Genomic DNA, 20,550 nt, shown 5'->3' with positions numbered 1-20,550 from the left:
TAGATAGTTTAGAATAAGGAATCCACACAAACAATTGATGACATGGCACTGAAATTAGATGAGTAACAGCTTGATGGCATTTGACAAATGACATGGAGCTTGAAAAAGGTTCCACCCATTTTCAACTTTTGTAAACCTGCAGGTCGTAAATAAAAGTGTTTGCTACCCATTAATGATATTTAAACATGCCAGTACAATAATAATGCTAAAAAAGTGATAGAACCGCTTTAAGAAAACATGTTATCCAAAATGAATTTGGAACAGTAGAGCAGAAACACGTTGGCAATTTGTATTCTCTCCTAAACATTGGTGCAAAAATGTAAAAGAGGAGGAATCGCTAATGGTTTCTATAGGGGTTGCCTCACATTTAGTACTTTTAACCACTTTTTAAAAAACAACACTTATTGTGAAGAAAATAGCATGTTATTCAAGACTTTTATTTCCATTAGGGACTTTTTATGCTTTATTAGTTCGGTAGTTGTAACTACCGAACACCGACCACCCCCCGGCTCATTATCTTCAAAGAAAACTGTCTATTGAGCGATCTCCCCGTGTGGCCGCTGTTCGTATAGCCGAACGCCACGTGCAAGAGAAAATGGCGGCCATCTTGTTTGCACGAAAGGAGGCAGCGGGACTTGGTCGTCGAGTGTCTGGAACTAAAATCGGACACTTGACTTCCCGAACACCAGTCAAACAATACGAATGCCTGCTTCCTTTTCCCGAACAGCCAGTAGAGCACTGTTTGGTAGTTTGGTTCCCACAAACCAGGGGAACAATCGCTACTATTCCGTTCATGCATTTATTCATTTTTATGACTTTCCGAAATAGACTGACCGCACAGCCTAAACTCATGGAACTGTTTCTGGGCAGGAGCCTCGAGTGCTGTCGGTCAAATGGGACTTCCATAAAATTCAAAAACCCCTAAACTGATATGGGGGATTTTTGGTTATGTTGGTCACCCAGATCACGGCTATCAGGGGATGGGACTTTTATGGGTATACATTGTGTTTTAGGGTACGTTCCAAGTTTTGGGGAAAATGTTTTTACTGCCTGGAGATAATTGAGTTATTAAGTTAGCTGACTCAATTATCTCACAGGCAGAAAGGAGGGGTGTAACGGATCACCTGGCACACCAACTGGGTACCTCCGTTGATGGATGCTCCTAGTGCTTCCCGAGGGCTCCAAGCGCTCCGCCAGACACCATAAGCACCACAGACCTCCAGAACCGTCGCAGCTTGGTTGGGGTCTCGCCGTCTCTTACCCACCCTGGAACTACTTCCAGGCTCCAGTGGGTAAACCTCTCCTCCAAGAGAGTAAAGCAGGAACAAGCTCTTAAAATAGCTTAGTAGTGATTATAGCAAGGGAGTATGAGGAGCATAGCAATCCCTTGTAGCAGATTTCCCCCAATAAGAGACAGGACTCTAAATTGAGGATGAAGTAGAACTGCAGTTTAATGACATATACTCTGCTTTTATGCAATTCTCCCATGCAAGGGAGACACCCACAGACAATCAGTAACCATCCAATCGCTAACTGGTTACAGTTTAAACACACATTTTTACCCAATTTCTATAACTTTATAACTATACATCACATTTTCTGAATCAGCATACATAGGGAACAAACATATCCAAAAACCATTAGAATCCGTTCCGCCCTTCGGGAGTTAGCTGGAAGTCATATTTTGACCGCACGCACATTTTCATGCCCAAAACAGTTCCATAGATTTGGGCTGTGCGGACGGCCTATTCATCCCAATGCAAATGTCATTCGAATGCATGAACGGGTGCCGTCCATGCAAATAGCAGTGTTAATGTGGCGTTCGACTCCATTCGAATGGGAAAGTTCAAAAGAAGGTAAATCTTCAGCGATGTTTGTGCCGTCGATTATCCGATTTTAGTTCCATGAATTCGACGACAAAACACAGCTGACCACGTTCGGCTGAATTAAAATGGCCGCCACCACGTGTGCGTTTGTTGAATGGCGGCCACTTCGACTACTTCGGCTGCATCTAAAGTGCCAGTTTAAGAGTACAGATCCTTTCCATAGGAGTTAAAGGGCCATAAGCAGCACAATAAAATCCATTATGCCCAAGTAACGCTTTTAAAGGGCAATCCATCCCAGGGGCCATAGTCACAGGGCAGGAGGCGGGCAAGCAGGCCCCTCCAAAAACTCATGGCAAACTCCCTTAAATGGGTGACTCCTGTTTCTAGACTCCTGTTTGGGTAACTGTCAACTTGCTGGGGAGAAACTACTTGGAAGCTGCATTCGTCTGAAACTATTCGTATCTACCCCCGAACTGCAGCTATAATCACTCAGGCTCAGCAGTTCGGAAGGAATAGGCGAAAAGGGTATCTACTATACCAGTGTTCGTAACACTTATAAATATTCCCTAATGTGTTTATATTGTGCAAGCAGATTGTAAATAAAATATATGGACAAAAAAATGACATGAAATTTATTGATTCACCCCAGTTTAGAGTTTATCTAAGGAACGGTTGATTTTCATGGGCTGCATGTAAACTGCACACTTGAAATGTTTTCTTATTGCTAAGCATGTGTTTTTAAAAAATAAAATAAAATTATGCACAGTATGTAGTTATTTTTAGTGGGTAAACAATAGGTGTACAATTTAACCCCTTAAAACCGGAGGGCGTACTTTTACGCCCTATTCTAAGCGTCTCTAAACGCTGCAGGTTTTATTTTTTTTACTTACCCGGTCTTTCCCAGGAAGTCCCCCGCGGCAGATCCTTCCTCCTGTGCACCACCCGGCCATGTGAGAGTGAGGTCCTTGCGAGGACCTCAGAATCACATGGCCGGGTTTGCTGCATTGCCAGCAGGGGGGGACTGCCTGTAATGAAAGGTAGTCCCTCTGCTGGCTGGAAATAAAATACAATTTGTGTGTGTGTGTGTGTGTGCATATATATATATATATATATATATACACTGTCTAGGTGTATTTTACTATTAATATCAAATTACACGTAGACTGATTTTTATATATATATATATAATATTAAAAAAAATATGTAAATACGTTAAATAAAATTTAAAAATATATAGATGTGTTATTTCGTTCTAACTGTATTGTAAGATATATATATATATATATATATATATATATATAATCTCTATCAAAATATACATAGAACGAAATAATATATATTTATGTAATATTTTTACATAATTAGGTATCTTAATTAATTACAATTAGCGGGACCTGCCTGTCAACCCATGCCAAAAGTATAGGGAATTTAATTAGCTAGCACTATATTTAACCCTATAACTTTCCAAGACACCATAAAACCTGTACATGGGGGGGTACTGTTTTACTCGGGAGACTTCGCTGAACACAAATATTAGTGTTTCAAAACAGTAAAATGTATTACAACGATGATATCGCCAGTAAAAGTGACGTTTTTTGCATTTTTCACGCATAAACAGCACTTACACGGACGATATTATTGCTGTGATACTTTTTACTGTTTTGAAACACAAATATGTTTGTTCAGCGAAGTCTCCCGAGTACAACAGTAACCCTCATGTACAGGTTTTATGGTGTTTTCAAAAGTTACAGCGTCAAATATAAGGCTTGTGTTTCATTTTTTTTCACATAAAAATTCGCCAGATTTTTTACATTGCCTTTGAGACCCTATGGTAGCCCAAGAATGAAAATTACCCCTATGATGGCATACCATTTGCAATAGTAGACAACCCAAGGTATTGCAAATGGGGTATGTCCAGTCTTTTTTAGTAGCCACTTAGTCACAAACAATGGGCACAATTGGCGTGTTTTTTCGCATTTTTCACACACAAATAAATACTAACGCTAACTTTGGCCAGTGTTTGTGACCAAATGGCTACCCAGTCTCAAAGGCAATGTAACCAATCTGGTGAATTTCAATTTCAAATGTAACGTGCTATATTTGACCCTGTAACTTCCCAAAACACCATAAAACCTATACAAATATGTGTATTTTATTGCAGTAAAAGCAAACCGTATTATGACATTGACAGTTAACATGTCATGTAGAACTAAAAAAATTCTAATTTTCTCCCATTTTTGTCATATTAAATCATGTTTCATAGCTAAATATTTGATATTAAATGAAAGCCCTGTTTCCCCTGAATAAAATGATATATAATAAGGGTGGGTGCATTTAATATGAAAGAGGTGAGTTACGGTTGGACAGACATATAGCGCAAATGCCAGGTTTTGTTTACGTTTTGTTTTGATCACAACTTGTACATTTGGCTCAGTCCTTAAGGGGTTAAAGTGTTAATAAAATATACTTGTCATATAAGGTACACACATATATTTATGCTTTACCTGCAAAGACAACGTAAGAATGTTTGTTTTAATTCAGTGAAATAAGGTTTTAGTGTAAACTGATGTTATTTTATGTTTGTTTTCATTTTTTGAAATCTAATTCTAGTAGCATTAATCCTAAAGTATTTCTCTTGACATACCATTTACAAATTATGACTAACTGGTGATTTCATCCTGTTTTAAAAGTTGTTGTGATCATCTTAATGTGTTTTTTACTAAGCCAATCACATTCTTTATACATGTATGTTTTGATTTACTCCTGTAGCTTACTCAAGCTATTCAGGAACATCCTGTTGTCCTCTTGCCCAGCCATCGGAGCTACATTGACTTTTTGATGATGTCCTACATTTTGTACACATATGACTTGGCACTTCCTGTCATCGCTGCTGGAATGGGCATGTATTTACCTCATTATGAGACTTTGACTTTGATGTTCTATTAGATATATAAATATATATATCTATCTATATATATATATATATATATATATATATATATATCTCTCTGTATAATATGAAATGTTTTACTTACTTGTGTCTGATAGTAGCCTATATGCTTCCACATTCTACTCACCCACTAACAGTGGACTAGGTGAAATTGCATCTTAGAGTTAATTTTAATGATTTGTTTAGTTAGACTGTTTAGTTTACCATCCTCTTATTTGATAAGTGATTCTGCTCCTGGGGAATAAACTACATATTGCATATGCTTTTGGGATTTATGGAATAAGATCAAACCTCATAGACCAGAATGAAAATCTCCCAATTGGTTAAGCTTCCTCTTGTTTTTTTTTTTTCTTTTAATTTTTTTTGTTTAATTTTTTTTTTCCTATTGCCTTACATGAGGAATGCATTATTATTATTTATTTATTTATTTGTTTTTTTTTTGTGTGTGTGTGTGTATTGATAAAATAGTTAATTTAATTTTGTAATGTTTTAGACTTCATGGGAATGAAAATTGTTGGAGAACTGTTACGTATGTCAGGAGCCTTCTTCATGCGTCGCACGTTCCGAGGGAACAAACTATACTGGGCAGTATTTGCAGAATATGTAAAGACTATCTTGCGGGTCAGTATTTATTAATTATTTGTATTTTTTGTTTGTTACTGATCAATGTTGTATGTAAAAGCAAATTATGAATGTGCTTATGTTGAACAAAATACTGTTTTTTTGTTTTGTTTTAATTAAAAAATTTAGTACAATATTGGGGTCTTATTTCCCAAATTGCCAAAATAAAGTATGTAAGGATTTTATTAGTCATTTTGATTTTCTCAAAAGACATGCATTATATCTATCAATTTCGTTTAATTCTTGTAATTTGAATGTGTTTATATCTCTTGTACTCACTTTGAATCATACTTAAAGTGATCTGTCATGTTCGGGGATTTAGCATATTTTGTAAAGACCACTTAAAGTTACAATTCTGGTTAGGGTCCAGTGGCCACAGAGTGCCGCAAAGGTAGGTTTTACTTGCCTGATTCTGTCCCTTGTGGCTGCTGCCATTTCTTTCTGGGGGGCTCTGTCCAGCTCCTGGTGCTTCACCTGCCAGGGCCGTGTCTGTGTATTACACTTATGCACTTACTAAAGTCTACTACATATGTGAAAGAATAAAACCGTGAAGAGACCATGTAAGCCTCCATAGATTGATATACAATTAATTACTAAATGGTAAAAATATACCAATAGTAAAAAAAGTGCGTAGCGCTAAAAGTAGTGTAACACTTACCCCTAGGGGTTGAAAAATGACAACACTGTAAAGATAAATAAAAAACATATAGTGTAACACCGTAGGTAATTGGTCAGCAGACTTTTATACTTACATAGGTAACAGCCCAGTACGGATAGGCTCAGGTTACTTCAGCATTAGTGTACTCTGGTGACACTCAACATTTTCTTATGAAGTATAAATAGTCAATTTCCTCATGTGGTAGGAGACAAAAAGGGGGACACAGAGGGGCAGAGCCAACCAACTGTAGTGCACCGTTTGCTTCTCATTCTTATCCATTTAAAAAGGGCAAGGACTTTTTTATTTGGCAAGCGAGAGGAGGAAATGACGTAATGGACTGCCGTCCTGTAACTTCCTGGATACGAGGATAGTTTATGGAAGAAGTAACAAGCCGACAATAACCCACAGGTGATGTCGGGCGCCACAATATGATTGGAGGAACCACGAGCGGGGCTTTATCAATCAAAGCACACATACGGTTATTTAAACAAGGGATCAGCAGCAGCATGATACTGATTTGATGAAGCCGGGCTGTGACTTGCAAAATGCATCTCAGTATGTGGACCATTTGGACATTCTTTGTGTATGTTTAAATTCAATAAATTGTTGTTATACTATTTAGGACAGTGTCCTGTGGATCATCTACTATTGCTGCTGCTGAATAAAGAAGGGTTGTATCTCCCTTAATTGATACATCTACCTATATACTAGGTGAGAGGCAACCTGTGCACCACCGTTGTAAACTGTGACTGTTAGTTTAATGCACTAGGGTTGACTCTGCCCCCCTGTTCTCCCCCTTTTGGTCTTCTTCCTCATGAGGAAATGGACCCTCTATACTTCATAAGAAAAGGTTGAGTGTCACTAGAGTACACTAAAGCCGAAGTAACCTGAGCTCATCCATACTATGCTCTTACCATTGTGAGTGGAACATTTTTATAATAGTCCACTGACCAATTGCCTATGGTGTTACATTATATGTGTTTTTTTTATTTATCTTGACAGTGTTGTCATTTTTCAACCCCTAGGGGTAAGTGTTACACTAATTTTAGCGCTATGCACTTTTCTTACTATTGGTATATTTTTACCATTTTGTAATTAATTGTATATCCTGTTACAGTAGGGTGGGGAGTCCCTACGTTTGTGTGGAAGCTGCTTTCACTTTACACTTCTCGATTTTGTCTAAGCGTCTTTAAACTTAGAGCACTTTGTTGTTTTTTTTTGGTACTCCATAGATTGATGCCTGAAACCAACAGCCGTCATTTTTGACAGCTGTTGGAATTGGACAAAACTTAACAGCGGAGCTCTGCCTTTTGTCAGCCATTCCCTACTTTGTTTTATGGTATCTTTAGATTGCAGCGAGCATCAGTATTTCTTTTTCTTTTTTTTTTTTTTTTTTTAAATCTTTGTTTTATTGAGGAAAGTTTACAAGTTGTTTGGCTTGGTATAGCTGTGTGCTATAGCGGGCAAGTCTGTTAGTCTGTTAGCGGTCCATCTGTCAGGGTATTTATATCGGCAGAAATTTTGTGCTATGATAGAAATTAAAAGTGTATATTGTCAGAGTCACTCTAAACAGACCAGACTCCATTTTGTTATTTTCAAGTTAACAAAGAGACACAAAATTTCTATCCTTTCTGTAAAACTAACCACTTTGCCAGAGCTAAAGGAATGCATAGTATAAACAAATCAAGATAAGAAATGAGTCTAAATGCTAATGGAATATAATCAATTCTAAACCCAGACATTTGTGACAGAGAAGATTAAATAATTTAATTTGACTTTCGATATTGTATAACGTCCCATTGTAAGTTTAGGGGTCATACTTAGTTATAACTGTCATATTAGAAATTACAGCAGGAATTGGAGACACATAGTCTGAAGAAAGCCCAAAGAAACTGTTTGTACTGACAGAAAACTCAAGTTATAGACCACTATAAAGATAAGGTAAATGACGTCAAAATAGCCACCAGGTAAAGTTAACTCTTTCCTGGATAGGTATGTTTAGTGGGACGAGACTTCCCTCTATAGACCAAATACTTAAATTGTTATCTGGAAGGTAACCACACATCCAGTGTTTCTATTGGTCTATCACCTAGTGAATTTTCCCTTTAAAAAAGTTAAGACAAAGGGAAGAGAGAGGTATGCAGAGAAAGCAAAGGAAGCAAGAGAGTGAGCAGTCGGGGGCAAAGAGTTGGAAGCAGGCTAAGTCAGGAGATAGAGAAAGAGACCCATGACATTCAAATTCCTGAGAATACCTACTAATCTGATGAAAATATCTACTCAACTGGTAATTATACTGGCTTCATTTAATTAATCTAAATTAATAAAAAAAATTCTAATAGCATGATATATGACTGGATAAATCACGATCAGATTTTGATATTTAGAAATCTTGGTTAACTAAGAAGTATATAGTTATAACCATCCCATTCTGCAGATGGGAAAAGAATAATTATGTATTTATGTGATTTATCACATGTTAGCATATCGTGATATTTATCCAGGTGTATTGATTTGCTCTAAAATAAGATAAAATATCTGTTTAGGCAAGTTAAAATTCTGCTTATAGAACATGGTAGATTACTCTTATTGGATGGTTCCAGGAAATGACTAATGAGCTAGTATAAATGTTATTTTATTTAAAATCACATGCGAATAGGTCTTAATTACTTAGGAGGTCTAGCCAGCATATAAAAGTTGTTTATGGCTATTCGCGGGAAGCTTTCTCTGTGTGAAACTTTCGTTTCTCTGTGAAGCCCATCATAAATCATTGTCTTGACAATTAAGACTGTTAACCATTGAAAAATGTTTTTGTATTGCCATTTAATTGCATACCATGTTATACTGAATATTCATTGATTATTGTCACGCATGTTACTTATTATTATTATTATTATTATTATTATTATTATTTAAAATGTCACAATAAATTGTATCTATTTTTCTAACAAATTGTGATTTTATTTATATGGAATACATTTCACTTACACGATAACGATCTTTGGGATCTGAGAATTGAAATAGTGGGCAATTCTCAACGGTTTACTATTACTATCCCATAAATATCCCCACACATCCCAGGCATATATTGTCACGTTGTCGTATGTGTGAGTCAGGTGAGGCTATCGGTGACCGCGTCGTTAGTAAGGTGCCCATCGTTGTGACCGGTAGAAGAATGTCCCCTAACCTAGGGCGACTCTGGGGAGGGGAGAGTTGGTTTCCTTCCCGTGTGTCTGGGCTCTATTACGGCTATCATGGGCCAGCTTGGGGCTTTGACTGTGGATTGGGCCTAGTCATGGCTAGAGTTGTTTGTGAAATGTTGAGGCGAGAGAGAGAGAATGAAAATAGAAAAGAAAAAAAAAAATTAAAATAACCGTGATAATTCGGAACAGGAATACAATTTAACAAAATGCAGCATTGGGCAAGGTGGGTGGTCAGGTCGCATTCGCTGCTCCCGGATTCTCTTTCCCTCTAAGTGTGGAAGGTCTCGCTCAGTTTGGAATCTCAGTCTGGGTGTTGGAGGCAATGTTGGGCTCATCCGGGTGTGGGCTCAGTACCAGTGTTTGAAGAAACACTGCGGCGTCTGTTATGGAGGTGAGCCTCAACTCCCTACCGTCTGTTGTTGTAGCTTTGAGGGCTCGAAAAAGAGTCCATCGATACTCCACTCCGACTTCCCGTAATTGGCTCGTGACTGAGCTCATGGACCTCCGCAATTGTAGGGTATTCCTGGTGAGGTCATGAAAAAATGTAAATTTGGAGTTCTCAAAGTCCAGTGGCGTTTTGCTTCACTGCTGCTCGAATGCGGTTCCTGTCTGTCACGGAGTGGTAGCGAACAATTACGTCACGGGTGGCATCAGATGGAGCCTGTTGGGACTTGTTTATCCTGTAACAGCCCTCTAACTGAATTTTTTTTTTTTTTTTTTTGGCCTGAGAATGAGGTAGGAGTGTGTCTGTCAGCCGTCTTAAATTATGTGGCAGTTCAGCCTGGCCTATTGTGTCTGGGATACCTCGAAGTTTAATATTGGCGTGTCTCTTGCGGTCTTCGGGGAGATCTACTCTCTGTGTCGGGGAGGTGTGGGAGTGTATTAGGCTGTGCATCTGGTTCTTCACCTCTTGAATCTCTTGCTTGAGCTCATGGACCTCGGCCTCTGTAGCCTGCGTGCGTGCACCCGCTGCCTGCACCTCGGTACAGACTACGTCCAGGTTGGCCACCTACATCTGGCCGCCGAGACCTTTGCAGTAAACCTAAATTATTTAAAGAAACTGCATTATTTCTAAAGTGTGGCCCCATGCAATTGTTTTTGGTCGCAATATTGTGTTGGCAAATCCAAACCAACTCTGCTTAGTTGTGTAGAAGTATACTCAAACACATTTTATCATTGATTTTATTGGCTTAAAATAATATTCAATTTCCTTTTGCAGAATGGACATGCTCCAGTGGAATTCTTTGTTGAAGGCCAAAGAAGCAGAACGTGCAAGACGTTAAATCCAAAGCTTGGTATGTAACATCATGACTTAACAAAAGGTTACAATCTTGAATAAAATGATCAATTGATCACAGGTTCAATTTCACTGACATTTTATTATTGTCCTGTGATTTTTACCTCTCTAACACGGAGACTACTTGCATTATCATTGCCAATATTTGATCATAATGCATTTTTTTCCCATTCAGCAAGAATAAATAGCTATTGTATACTCACTCAATATTTCAAGACTCTTCGGTAAATGTAACACTCTATAACTCATCTGCATTATAAATAATTGAGTTAAAGGGCCACTCCACTGCTCAAATACAATATAAATAAAAATAACTTTAGTAAATATACCTCCAGTGAAAACATTGGATGCATTAAATTATGGAGTATATCTAAAATTGGCTTACAAAGGCTGTCCAATTGCAGATTTCCTAATGCAGCTCAATGAGAAATATTTTAAAGGCTGGTGTTCTGATCAGTTCCCTGCTCTTGATTTAGGAAGTAACAGGACCGGTTGTCTGACAGCCAGGGATTGTAACAAAGTTAATTTTAGAAAAGTATATACCAAATATGCACCTTATATTTAGGTGATACACCCCTACCTAATATATAATGTGCAAGTGCGGTGCTTAATTGTGAACATAAGCACTTACCCTCAAAATTGTAACTATTGTAGATACATGTAAATAAATAAAAAAAAATACATTTATGGTGTAGAATATTAACTTGCAATGTTAGAGCCTTTTCAGGGTATAGGCTCTAAACTCTGTAGCCTCTTGTGCCTTTAAGGTGGCAAACGACATCCTTTCTTCAAAGGGTATTCTGTCAGTGGCTTCCAATACAGTACATGTGAATGAGAGATACTAGAGACAAGTGCCTTCTAGGAGTAGCAGTTTTGATATTTGTCAAATATATGACTGAAGACTGAATGTAGTGCTCAACTGGTTTTGGAGCACCTGGCTCAAAGTTAAAAAGTATATACGCACCACCCATATACCAATGTGTTACAAGTGGAAACCAATTAATGTAGGCAAGAGTACTTCACCTATAATAGGTATAGCTTCCCAAGGGGCTTTCACAAATGGCAACCCCTTTTCAACACAATATATAAATATACAAAAAATGGGATACAGCTGTGTACCTGCAAAAAAACAAATTAACAACACATCGAGATGTACTGTGACGTAACAATGTAGGAGAGATACTGATTGCACTCACAAGATGTCAGTGGAAAACGCCTTGAATATCTCCCCACAGGGAATTAGGGCAGCAAAACCATCTGCTTCCCCTTGGCTTCCAGGAACCGATGTCTCAGAAAATCAAATTCAATGGTCAGGATCAGATGGAAAAAAAATCACATTTTTATTTTGGCACAAAATAGCCCTTAAAAGAATATAAATAGTCACAAGTAAAAAGCTGTCCAACGCATTTCCTCCACACAAAGTGGACTTTCTCCGGAACAATCAATACATTTAAAAGTTCAACACAAATAAAGGCATTCTAATCTGATCCCTCCAAAGTCTCTTTAAATAGGGCTTATACCCTCTGTGGCGGAACCAACCTCGCCACTGTGAACTGGAGAAGCCTGGTTGCTAGCCTCCTGCCCTGCGACTATGGCCCTGGGGTGTATTAACCCTTCAAGAAGTATATTTGGGCACAATGGATTTTTGTATGCTGTTCCTGGCCCTTTTGAACTGGCACTTCGAATGCAGTTGTAGTGCAGAAGCCGTCGAAGTGGCCGCCATTACAGTCGAACACGTGGTGGCGGCCATTTTAATCCAGTCGAACGTGGTGAGCTGTACCTTCCCCTACCCTTCGACACTGCGGCTGGAGACTAAGTCCCGTTCGAAGATTCGAACACACGTTCGAACGGGACTTTGTCATTTCTGGGTGTAAAACAGACCTCTGGTAGACAATAGAACACCACGGAAACAACCCCGGTTTCACTTCGACACTTCGACAAAGGTCGAAGTGAGTTCGACGATTCGAACGGCGACTTCGGATGGGACTTTGTTATTTTCAGAGCAGAAATAGACCGACCGCACAGCTTGAATCTGTGGAACTGTTTTGGGCATGAAAAAAGGACTTCCGACTAACTTTTGAACTAATGAAAGGAATTGCATAAAAGCAGAGTGTGTGTAATTAAACTAGAGTTCTTCTTCACCCTCAATCTAGAGTCCTGTCTCTTATTGGGGGAATTGCTATATCACTACAAGGGATTGCTATGCTTTGCATGCTCCCTTGGATAATAACTTCTAAGCTCTTGTAAGAGCTTGCTCCTGCTTCACTCTCTTGGAGGAGAGGTTCACCCACTGGAACCTGGAGCCTTGTCGTAGTGGTTGTGGTGTCTGCGGACGCTTGGAGCCTCCTTCAACGGAGGTACCCAGTCGGGGTGCCAGGTGATCCGTTACACCCTCCTCCTAGTAAGTGTTTCCGAAGGCATCATCCAATCCTTAAGCTTTCAATAGGTGCTATGGCTTTCCGTAGATCTGTAACTGGAACGGCCATGTTCGTGTTACAGCCGGCATCTGTTAGCCAACTGATTTTCGCACTGGAAAGTTCAAAGGAGCTGTTTGCGTTCCAGCGCCATGACAGTTGCGTTCCACCGTCAGCTTTCCTTTTGACTCTTTTGGAGTACATCCTTCTAAATAACAACGACTAAATCTAAGTCCCAATCTAAACTCAAAAACATTAACTACTAATCTAATAATTTATAAGGAGAAAAATAAATATATAGAATGAATATAAAAAAATTTATGTAAAAAAATAAAAGAAAATACATAGAAAAAATTATATAAACCTATCGTGTATAATTTTAAAGAAATATATATATATTTTTTATAAAGGATGTATTCAAACATCTAGAGTCTTCATTGTACATCAATAGAGATCATTGTTTCCAAGTTAAAAAGACCTGTGTCACTTTGGTGGTGGCACTCCCCTATCTAGAACCCGGATATCCGTTGAACAACAGGAGGGAGTAAATATATTCCCTTTTATTACCACCAGAAATAATAAGAAATAAAAAAATGAATGAGTAATTTACCAATTGAAAGAGCCGCTATTCCAGGCGAAACTCGTGAGACAGGAGAACAGTACTTTTCTTTTGCCCATGATTTTTTGTATTTACATTGTTTTTCATTATTTCTGATGGTAATAAAAGGTAAAATTTCTACTCCCTTCTGTTGGTCATCTGACATCCGGGTTCCAGATATTAAACCATTTATTCTGGGCTGTTACACGATCAATGCTTTTTTGCCTATTAAAATCACCTTGGGACCCACTTTGAATTTTGTGAATCATTTTTAACATTAGAATCAAAATATACTTAGTTGATTCCATGGACTTGGGATATGTATCATGTGTGGTTTGTTTAATTTAGAAAATGATAAGCAACTAAGCGCATTCTAATCTATATACACATACAGCACAGTTTGCGAAAAACCAAGCGTCTTACTGACATCCATAGCTCACCCATTTCATGCTTCTTGATAATGTGTTTTACAACGAGTGGGTTAATCCTCACAATTGTAAACTTTTTTGAACAGGGTCCTCCTAAACCTACAGTGGAACCTCGGAACTCAAAATTAATCCGTTCCAGAAGGCTGTTCGAGAACTGAATCAACATTTCCCATAGAAATTAATGTAAATTTGTTTTAATCCGTTCCAGACCCCCAAAATTACATGGATGGGGATAGGTAACTGTTCTTCTGGCATTACATACAAAAGCATATAAAATGGCTGTATCCGGTTCAAAATATCTAATGCCCCTTTTTCCTCTGCTTGTATCTTTATGTCCATAGTCCCTCTTCCCTTACTCATGTCCCTTTGTCCTCTGGTATGCTTCTCCTCACATTTTCCTCTTTCTCCTTGCATAATAATTCTGTCCATATCCCTTCACCCTTTACTTGTCCCTCTGCCCTCTGGTTTTCCTCTCCCTATATTCCCCTCTATCCCTTTACATAGTCAATCTGACCATATTTTCTCATCTCACACTTGTATCCAATGTTTCCCCACACTTGTGTCCCTCTGTGAATGCCACGTGATGTGTTCGGGTACCGAGGATCGTTCGCATACAGAGACGCAAAATTTTAGTTCGACTTCTGAATTGTTCGAGTTCCGAGGTTTCACTGTCTTCCTGTGACATTTTGTAATGGTCTACTTGTTAAATTGACCTCTTTATAATATTTTAAAGCATAAGTTGGCACAAGTTAAGTCAATAATAATAACGAAGCACTTTCAGCCAGGTTGAACGTACTTTATAATGATAATGCAGACATGTACATGCCAAATTTTCAAGGTTACCAAGGATGGGATTGTGCCCATATACTCTTTGCATCACAAACACTACACTGAACTGTGATGGTCATGGTGCTTAGCGTGCCCTTTTAAAATATGCATGAGTATAGATTGTGTAGTGTCAGGGTATTTATATCGGCAGACATTTTGTGCTATGATAGAAATTAAAATGTATATTGTCAGTCACTCTGAACAGAGCAGACTCCATTTTGTTATTCTCAAGCCAACAAAAGACACAAGATTTCTATCCTTTCTGTAAAACTAACTACTTTGCCAGAAGCTAAGGAATGCTTAGTATATACAAACCAAATTGATAAGAAATGAGAACGGGGGATGGACAGACTGTCTAAATGCTAATGGAATATAATCAATTCTAAACCCAGAGATTTGTGACAGAGAAGATTAAATAATTTAATTTTACTTTCGATATTGTATAACGTCCCATTGTAAGTTTAGGGGTCATACTTAGTTATAACTGTCATATTAGAAATTATAGCAGAATTTGCCAGACACCTAGTCTGAAGAAAGCCCAAAGAAACTCTTTGAACTGACAGAAAACTTAAATTATAAATAACCATAAAGATAAGCTAAATGACGTTAAAATAGCCACCAGGTAAAGTTAACTCTTTCCTGGATAGGAATGTTTAGTGGGACGAGACTGCCCTCTATAGACCAAATACTTAAATTGCTATCTGGAAGGTAACCACACCTCCAGTGTTTCTATTGGTCTATCACCTAGTGAATTTTCCCTTTTAAAAAAGTTAAGACAAAGGGAAGAGAGAGGTAAGCAAGAAAAGAAGCAAAGAGGTGAGCAGTCGGGGGCAATGCAGAGAAATCCATGACAGATATCCACTCCAGGGCACTCAGAATTTCTTACACACCAATCACACATCCATTCAGTTCCTGAGACTACCTACTCATCAGATGAGAATGTCTACTCAACTGGTAATTATACAGGTTTCATTTAATTAATCTAAATTAATTACATTTTTTCTAATAGCATGATATATGACTGGATAAATCACGATCAGATTTCGATATTTAGAAATCTTAGTTAACTAAGAAGTATATAGTTATAACCATCCCATTCTGCAGATGTGAAAAGAATAATTATGTATTTATGTGATTTATCACATGTTAGCATATCGTGATTTTTATCCAGGTGTATTGATTTGCTCTAAAATAAGATAAAATATCTGTTTAGGCAAGTTAAAATTCTGCTTATAGAACATGGTAGATTACTCTTATTGGATAGTTCCAGGAAATGACTAATGAGCTGGTATAAATGTTGTTTTATTTAAAATTACATGAGAATAGGTCTTAATTACTTAGGAGGTCTAGCCAGCATTGAAAGGGTTATTCTAACTGTTAGCGAAGTTTATTGCCTTACGCTGCAAGCTCTGTGTGTGTAAGTTTCACTTTTGTTTCTTTCTGTGAACTACCATCATAAATCTTCTTGGCAATTGCTATGATAACCATTGGAATGTATTGCCATTTGTATTGCATACTCATGTTCTACTGAATATTCGTTGATTATTATCACGCATGTTACATATTATTATTATTATTTAATTTGTCACAATAAATTGTATCTATTTTTATAACATTGTGATTTTATTTATATGGAATACATTTCACTTACACAATAACGATCTTTGGGATCTGAGAATTGAAATAGTGGGCAATTCTCAACTGTTTACTATGATTTTCCCATATTATCCCATAAATATCCCCACAGTAGTAAATGAGCGCTATATAAGTTTACTTCACGTGAAATACCACATATTTTTCTCAGGTCTGCTAAACGTTGCAATGGAGCCTTTCTTTAAAGGAGAAGTGTTTGACACATATCTGGTCCCAGTCAGCATCAGTTATGAGAGGATACTGGAAGAGTCACTCTATGCACATGAACTCCTTGGCGTACCCAAACCCAAAGAATCAACATCAGTAAGGCATGCTTCAGAAATCACACATATTTCTTGTCTAAAAGCAGAGGTGTGTCATCATTTCTTTTTAATGTTTTAATTTATTTTTGCTTTGCAGGGCTTGATAAAAGCCAGAAAACTACTGAACGACAACTTTGGAAGCATTCACGTTTACTTCGGACAGCCTATGTCACTGCGCTCATTGACGTCAGGAAGAATAAATCGTTCACAATATAATCTAATTCCCAGGTATATTGTTACGCAATGGAAGTTTGCACTTTTTGTGCTTGTGTGTGTGTGTATGTACATAAAATAAATGTGTAAAAATAAATACATACATAACTGTGACTTGTGTATTATAGGGAAAGTATGCTATTGAAGGGCTCTGGACACTGCATAATTATTTTAGTCAATTTAATGCTATTGGTTGTGTAACTGATTTTTTTTTTTTTTTAAATTCTTTTTAAATTTTCTTTGACAGGAAATAATGTACATACATTGAGAACATCACAGAATGCACATCCATTGACATATATACAGCATACATGGTGCAGTAATTCGATTTTGTTGACGGGATATAATGCACATACATCGAAAACATCGCATAACGCTCAACCATTGACATATATACAGCTTCCATGGTGCAGTAATTAGGTTTTGTTGGCGGGAAATAATGCACATACATCGAAAACATCGCATAACGCTCAACCATTGACATATATACAGCTTCCATGGTGCAGTAATTAGGTTTTGTTGGCGGGAAATAATGCACCTACATCGGGAACATCACAAGATGCACATTCATTGACATAGAAACCGCATACATGGTGCAATAAGTCGATTTTGTTGACGGGGAACAGTGCACATGCATCGAGAACATCACCTAGTGCATATCCATTGACATATATACAGCATACATTGTGCAGTAATTCGATTTTGTTGACTGGATATAATGCACATACATCGAAAACATTGCATAACGTACAACCATTGACATATATACAGCTTCCATGGTGCAGTAATTAGGTTTTGTTGGCGGGAAATAATGCGCCTACATCGGGAACATCACAAGATGCACATTCATTGACATAGAAACAGCATACATGGTGCAATAAGTCGATATTGTGGACGGGAAACAGTGCACATGCATTGAGAACATCACATAGTGCATATCCATTGACATATATACAGCATACAGGGTGCAGTATAGCAATATTGAATGCCTGTCAGGATATCTCGGTATGGCTGTCAATTTTAGTTTTAAAGGGTTGTGTCCTAGAAACCTGTGTGTAGTGATTGCCTAGGAACCAGCCGTTTACTTCCTCTAACAATATTGTATGCCTGTCAGTATTCCTCTGTATGTCCAGCCACTGGCTGTCAACTTTAGTTCTAAAGGTTTATGAACGAGAAACTTATAGATAGAAAAGAGAGAAAGGGATGGAAGAATAGGGTGGGGGAGGGTGTCGTTGTTCTGGTGACTATATAGTCCCTTTAAGGTTTCTGTGCACAGCAAATAGATTTCCATTTAAACTCTTGATATGTGACCAGCACTTGTTAAGAGTGCTTGTAGATTTTAAAGACCGCTAACCCGAAGTAATGCAGAAATGACTGTGTGTGATACCACTACATTGTATTAGAGACTAGAGGCACAAACCATGCCATATGTGGAAGCTTGGTTTTCCTGTCTTGTCACCTTTCTCTTTCTTGTTGGAATAGATTACAATAGATGAATTTTCACACAATTGTATTATCTGCAGTAAAGCCTTTTCACTTACAAAGTTCCCTGCCTGGTCCCACACTATACTGATTAGCCACTATATTAAGATCACTGACAGGTGAAGTGAATAACATCTATTATATCATTACAATGGTACCTGTGAGTTAGTTTTTGAATTTTATGTGTTGAAAGCAGGAAAAAATTGGCAAGTTTAAAGATCTTAGTGACGTTGACAAGGGCCAAAAAGTGATGGCTAGCTGACTGAGTCAGAGCATCTCCAAAATGGGTCTTGTTTTGTGTGAACAAACCTCATGGGAGCCCAAGGCTCATTGATGAACTTGGGGAATGAAGACTAGCTCGTCTGGTCCGATCACAAAGAAGAGCTACTGTAGCTCAAACTTCTAAAATGAGCATCAGAACTTTACCATGGAGGAATGGAAGTAGGTTGCCTCGTCTGATGAATCACATTTTCTTTCAGATTAGGTGAATGGCCAGGTATGTTGTTTACATGGGAGCAGGATGCATTATGGGAGGAAGTCAGGCATACAGAGGCATTGTTATGCACTTGTCGATGTTCTGCTGGGAAACTTTGGTTACTGGCATGTGGATGTTACTTTGACACATACCACCTACCTAAAAATTGTTGCAGATAATGTACATTGCTTGATGGCATGGTGTTTCCTAAAGGCAGTAGCCTCTTTTGACAGGGTAAAGCACCTGCCACACTGCAAAAATCATTCAGGAATGGTTTGTGAAACATGACAAAGAGTTTAAGGTGTTGCCTTGGCCTCCAAATTTCCCAGATCTTAATCCGATTGAGCAACATCGCAACTTGCAGCGCACACACAAAATTACAGGCTACTTAAAATCACCTATCTCAGAAAACAACTATGGGGAATCAGTTCTAGCATATTGCCATATTATGTTAAGCCCGCCACTGTGCCACAGTGCCCCAATATTAACAAATTAATTAAATGCACTTGATTTAGCACAAGAAATATTTAATTTGTCTCCTAAGTTTAAATTAGTGTATGCACCACCGATATCCGGGTACTGTGGCGTAGACGTTGGCCTAACACGGTATAGCCATATGGTGGAACTGCATACTCATATTTTTTTGCTGAGATAGGTAATTTTAGGTATCCTTGTAAAATGTAAACCTGCATTTTTGTTACTTGCCACCACAGACCTGGAGAATCCATCACAAATTTCTACTCGCTAGGGCTACATTTTCACTCTGCAATGGCTAGAGGCAACTGGAAATTTCAAGCCCTGAATATGTAAGATGATAACATTGGTATATATGGTATAGGACAATATTGTTGTGCAGTGGTTGATTATGCAACTGTGTCATCAAAAAAAACGCATCCTTCATTGTTACCTATTAACTCCCTCTTCTCCCCCTCCCCCCCCCCATACATTATATACATCCTACCTTTACATACTGTGCCACTTTACTTTCTAGAAGGAGTGGGGTAAACTTGTTTGAGCAGGGCCCAACACCTTCTGTTCCTGTGCGTCCAGCATAACTTGTTGCAAATACATGTCTTAATCCACCTATTCAACAGCTCTATGGGATGCTTTATATAGTATAATAATAATAATAATGATAATTATGTGGTAATGAATCAAACTCAATAAAGCAGGATACCATATAGTGCTTTTTAATGACCATCTCCAGTATAACCCTCAATTATTAACACAAACCTTCTTATATAGTTACAGGAGGGTTAACTGATTATATACAGTGAAGGAAAAAAGTATTTGATCCCTTGCTGATTTTGAACATTTGTCCACTTACAAAGAACTGATCAGTCTATAATTTTAATGACAGGTGTATTTTAACAGTGAGAGACAGAATAATAAAAAAATTCCATAAAAACGCATGTCAAAAAAGTTATACACCTTATTCCAAATTATTATGCAAATTATATTTTTTCTCATTTACCTAAATAATTGATGTAAATAACAGTCAGCATAATTCTCATGTTATCAACTATTAAGAATACAATTAAAATTTTATTGAACAAACCTCCTAATGATAACAGTATTTTTTTAAAACATAAACTTACAATGCAC

General features: G+C 37.8%; 1 protein-coding gene across 2 annotated transcripts in view; it reads left to right on the top strand.

Moving 5' to 3' along the window:
- GNPAT (glyceronephosphate O-acyltransferase) overlaps window positions 1-20,550 on the top strand; it is a 61,263-nt gene that overhangs the window by 3,274 nt on the left and 37,439 nt on the right. For both annotated transcript variants that reach the window (XM_063443363.1, XM_063443362.1), the window contains exons 4-8: window positions 4,596-4,725; window positions 5,270-5,397; window positions 10,475-10,550; window positions 16,625-16,776; window positions 16,873-17,003. In XM_063443363.1, coding sequence (XP_063299433.1) covers window positions 4,596-4,725; window positions 5,270-5,397; window positions 10,475-10,550; window positions 16,625-16,776; window positions 16,873-17,003 — 617 coding nt within the window. The remainder of the gene's footprint in view (window positions 1-4,595; window positions 4,726-5,269; window positions 5,398-10,474; window positions 10,551-16,624; window positions 16,777-16,872; window positions 17,004-20,550) is intronic.

Source organism: Pelobates fuscus, chromosome 2, assembly GCF_036172605.1.
Source record: "Pelobates fuscus isolate aPelFus1 chromosome 2, aPelFus1.pri, whole genome shotgun sequence".
NCBI classification, from domain to species: Eukaryota; Metazoa; Chordata; class Amphibia; order Anura; family Pelobatidae; genus Pelobates; species Pelobates fuscus.
The sequence above is the reverse complement of the archived record's forward strand: the minus strand, read 5'-3'. Positions and strand labels throughout refer to the sequence as shown.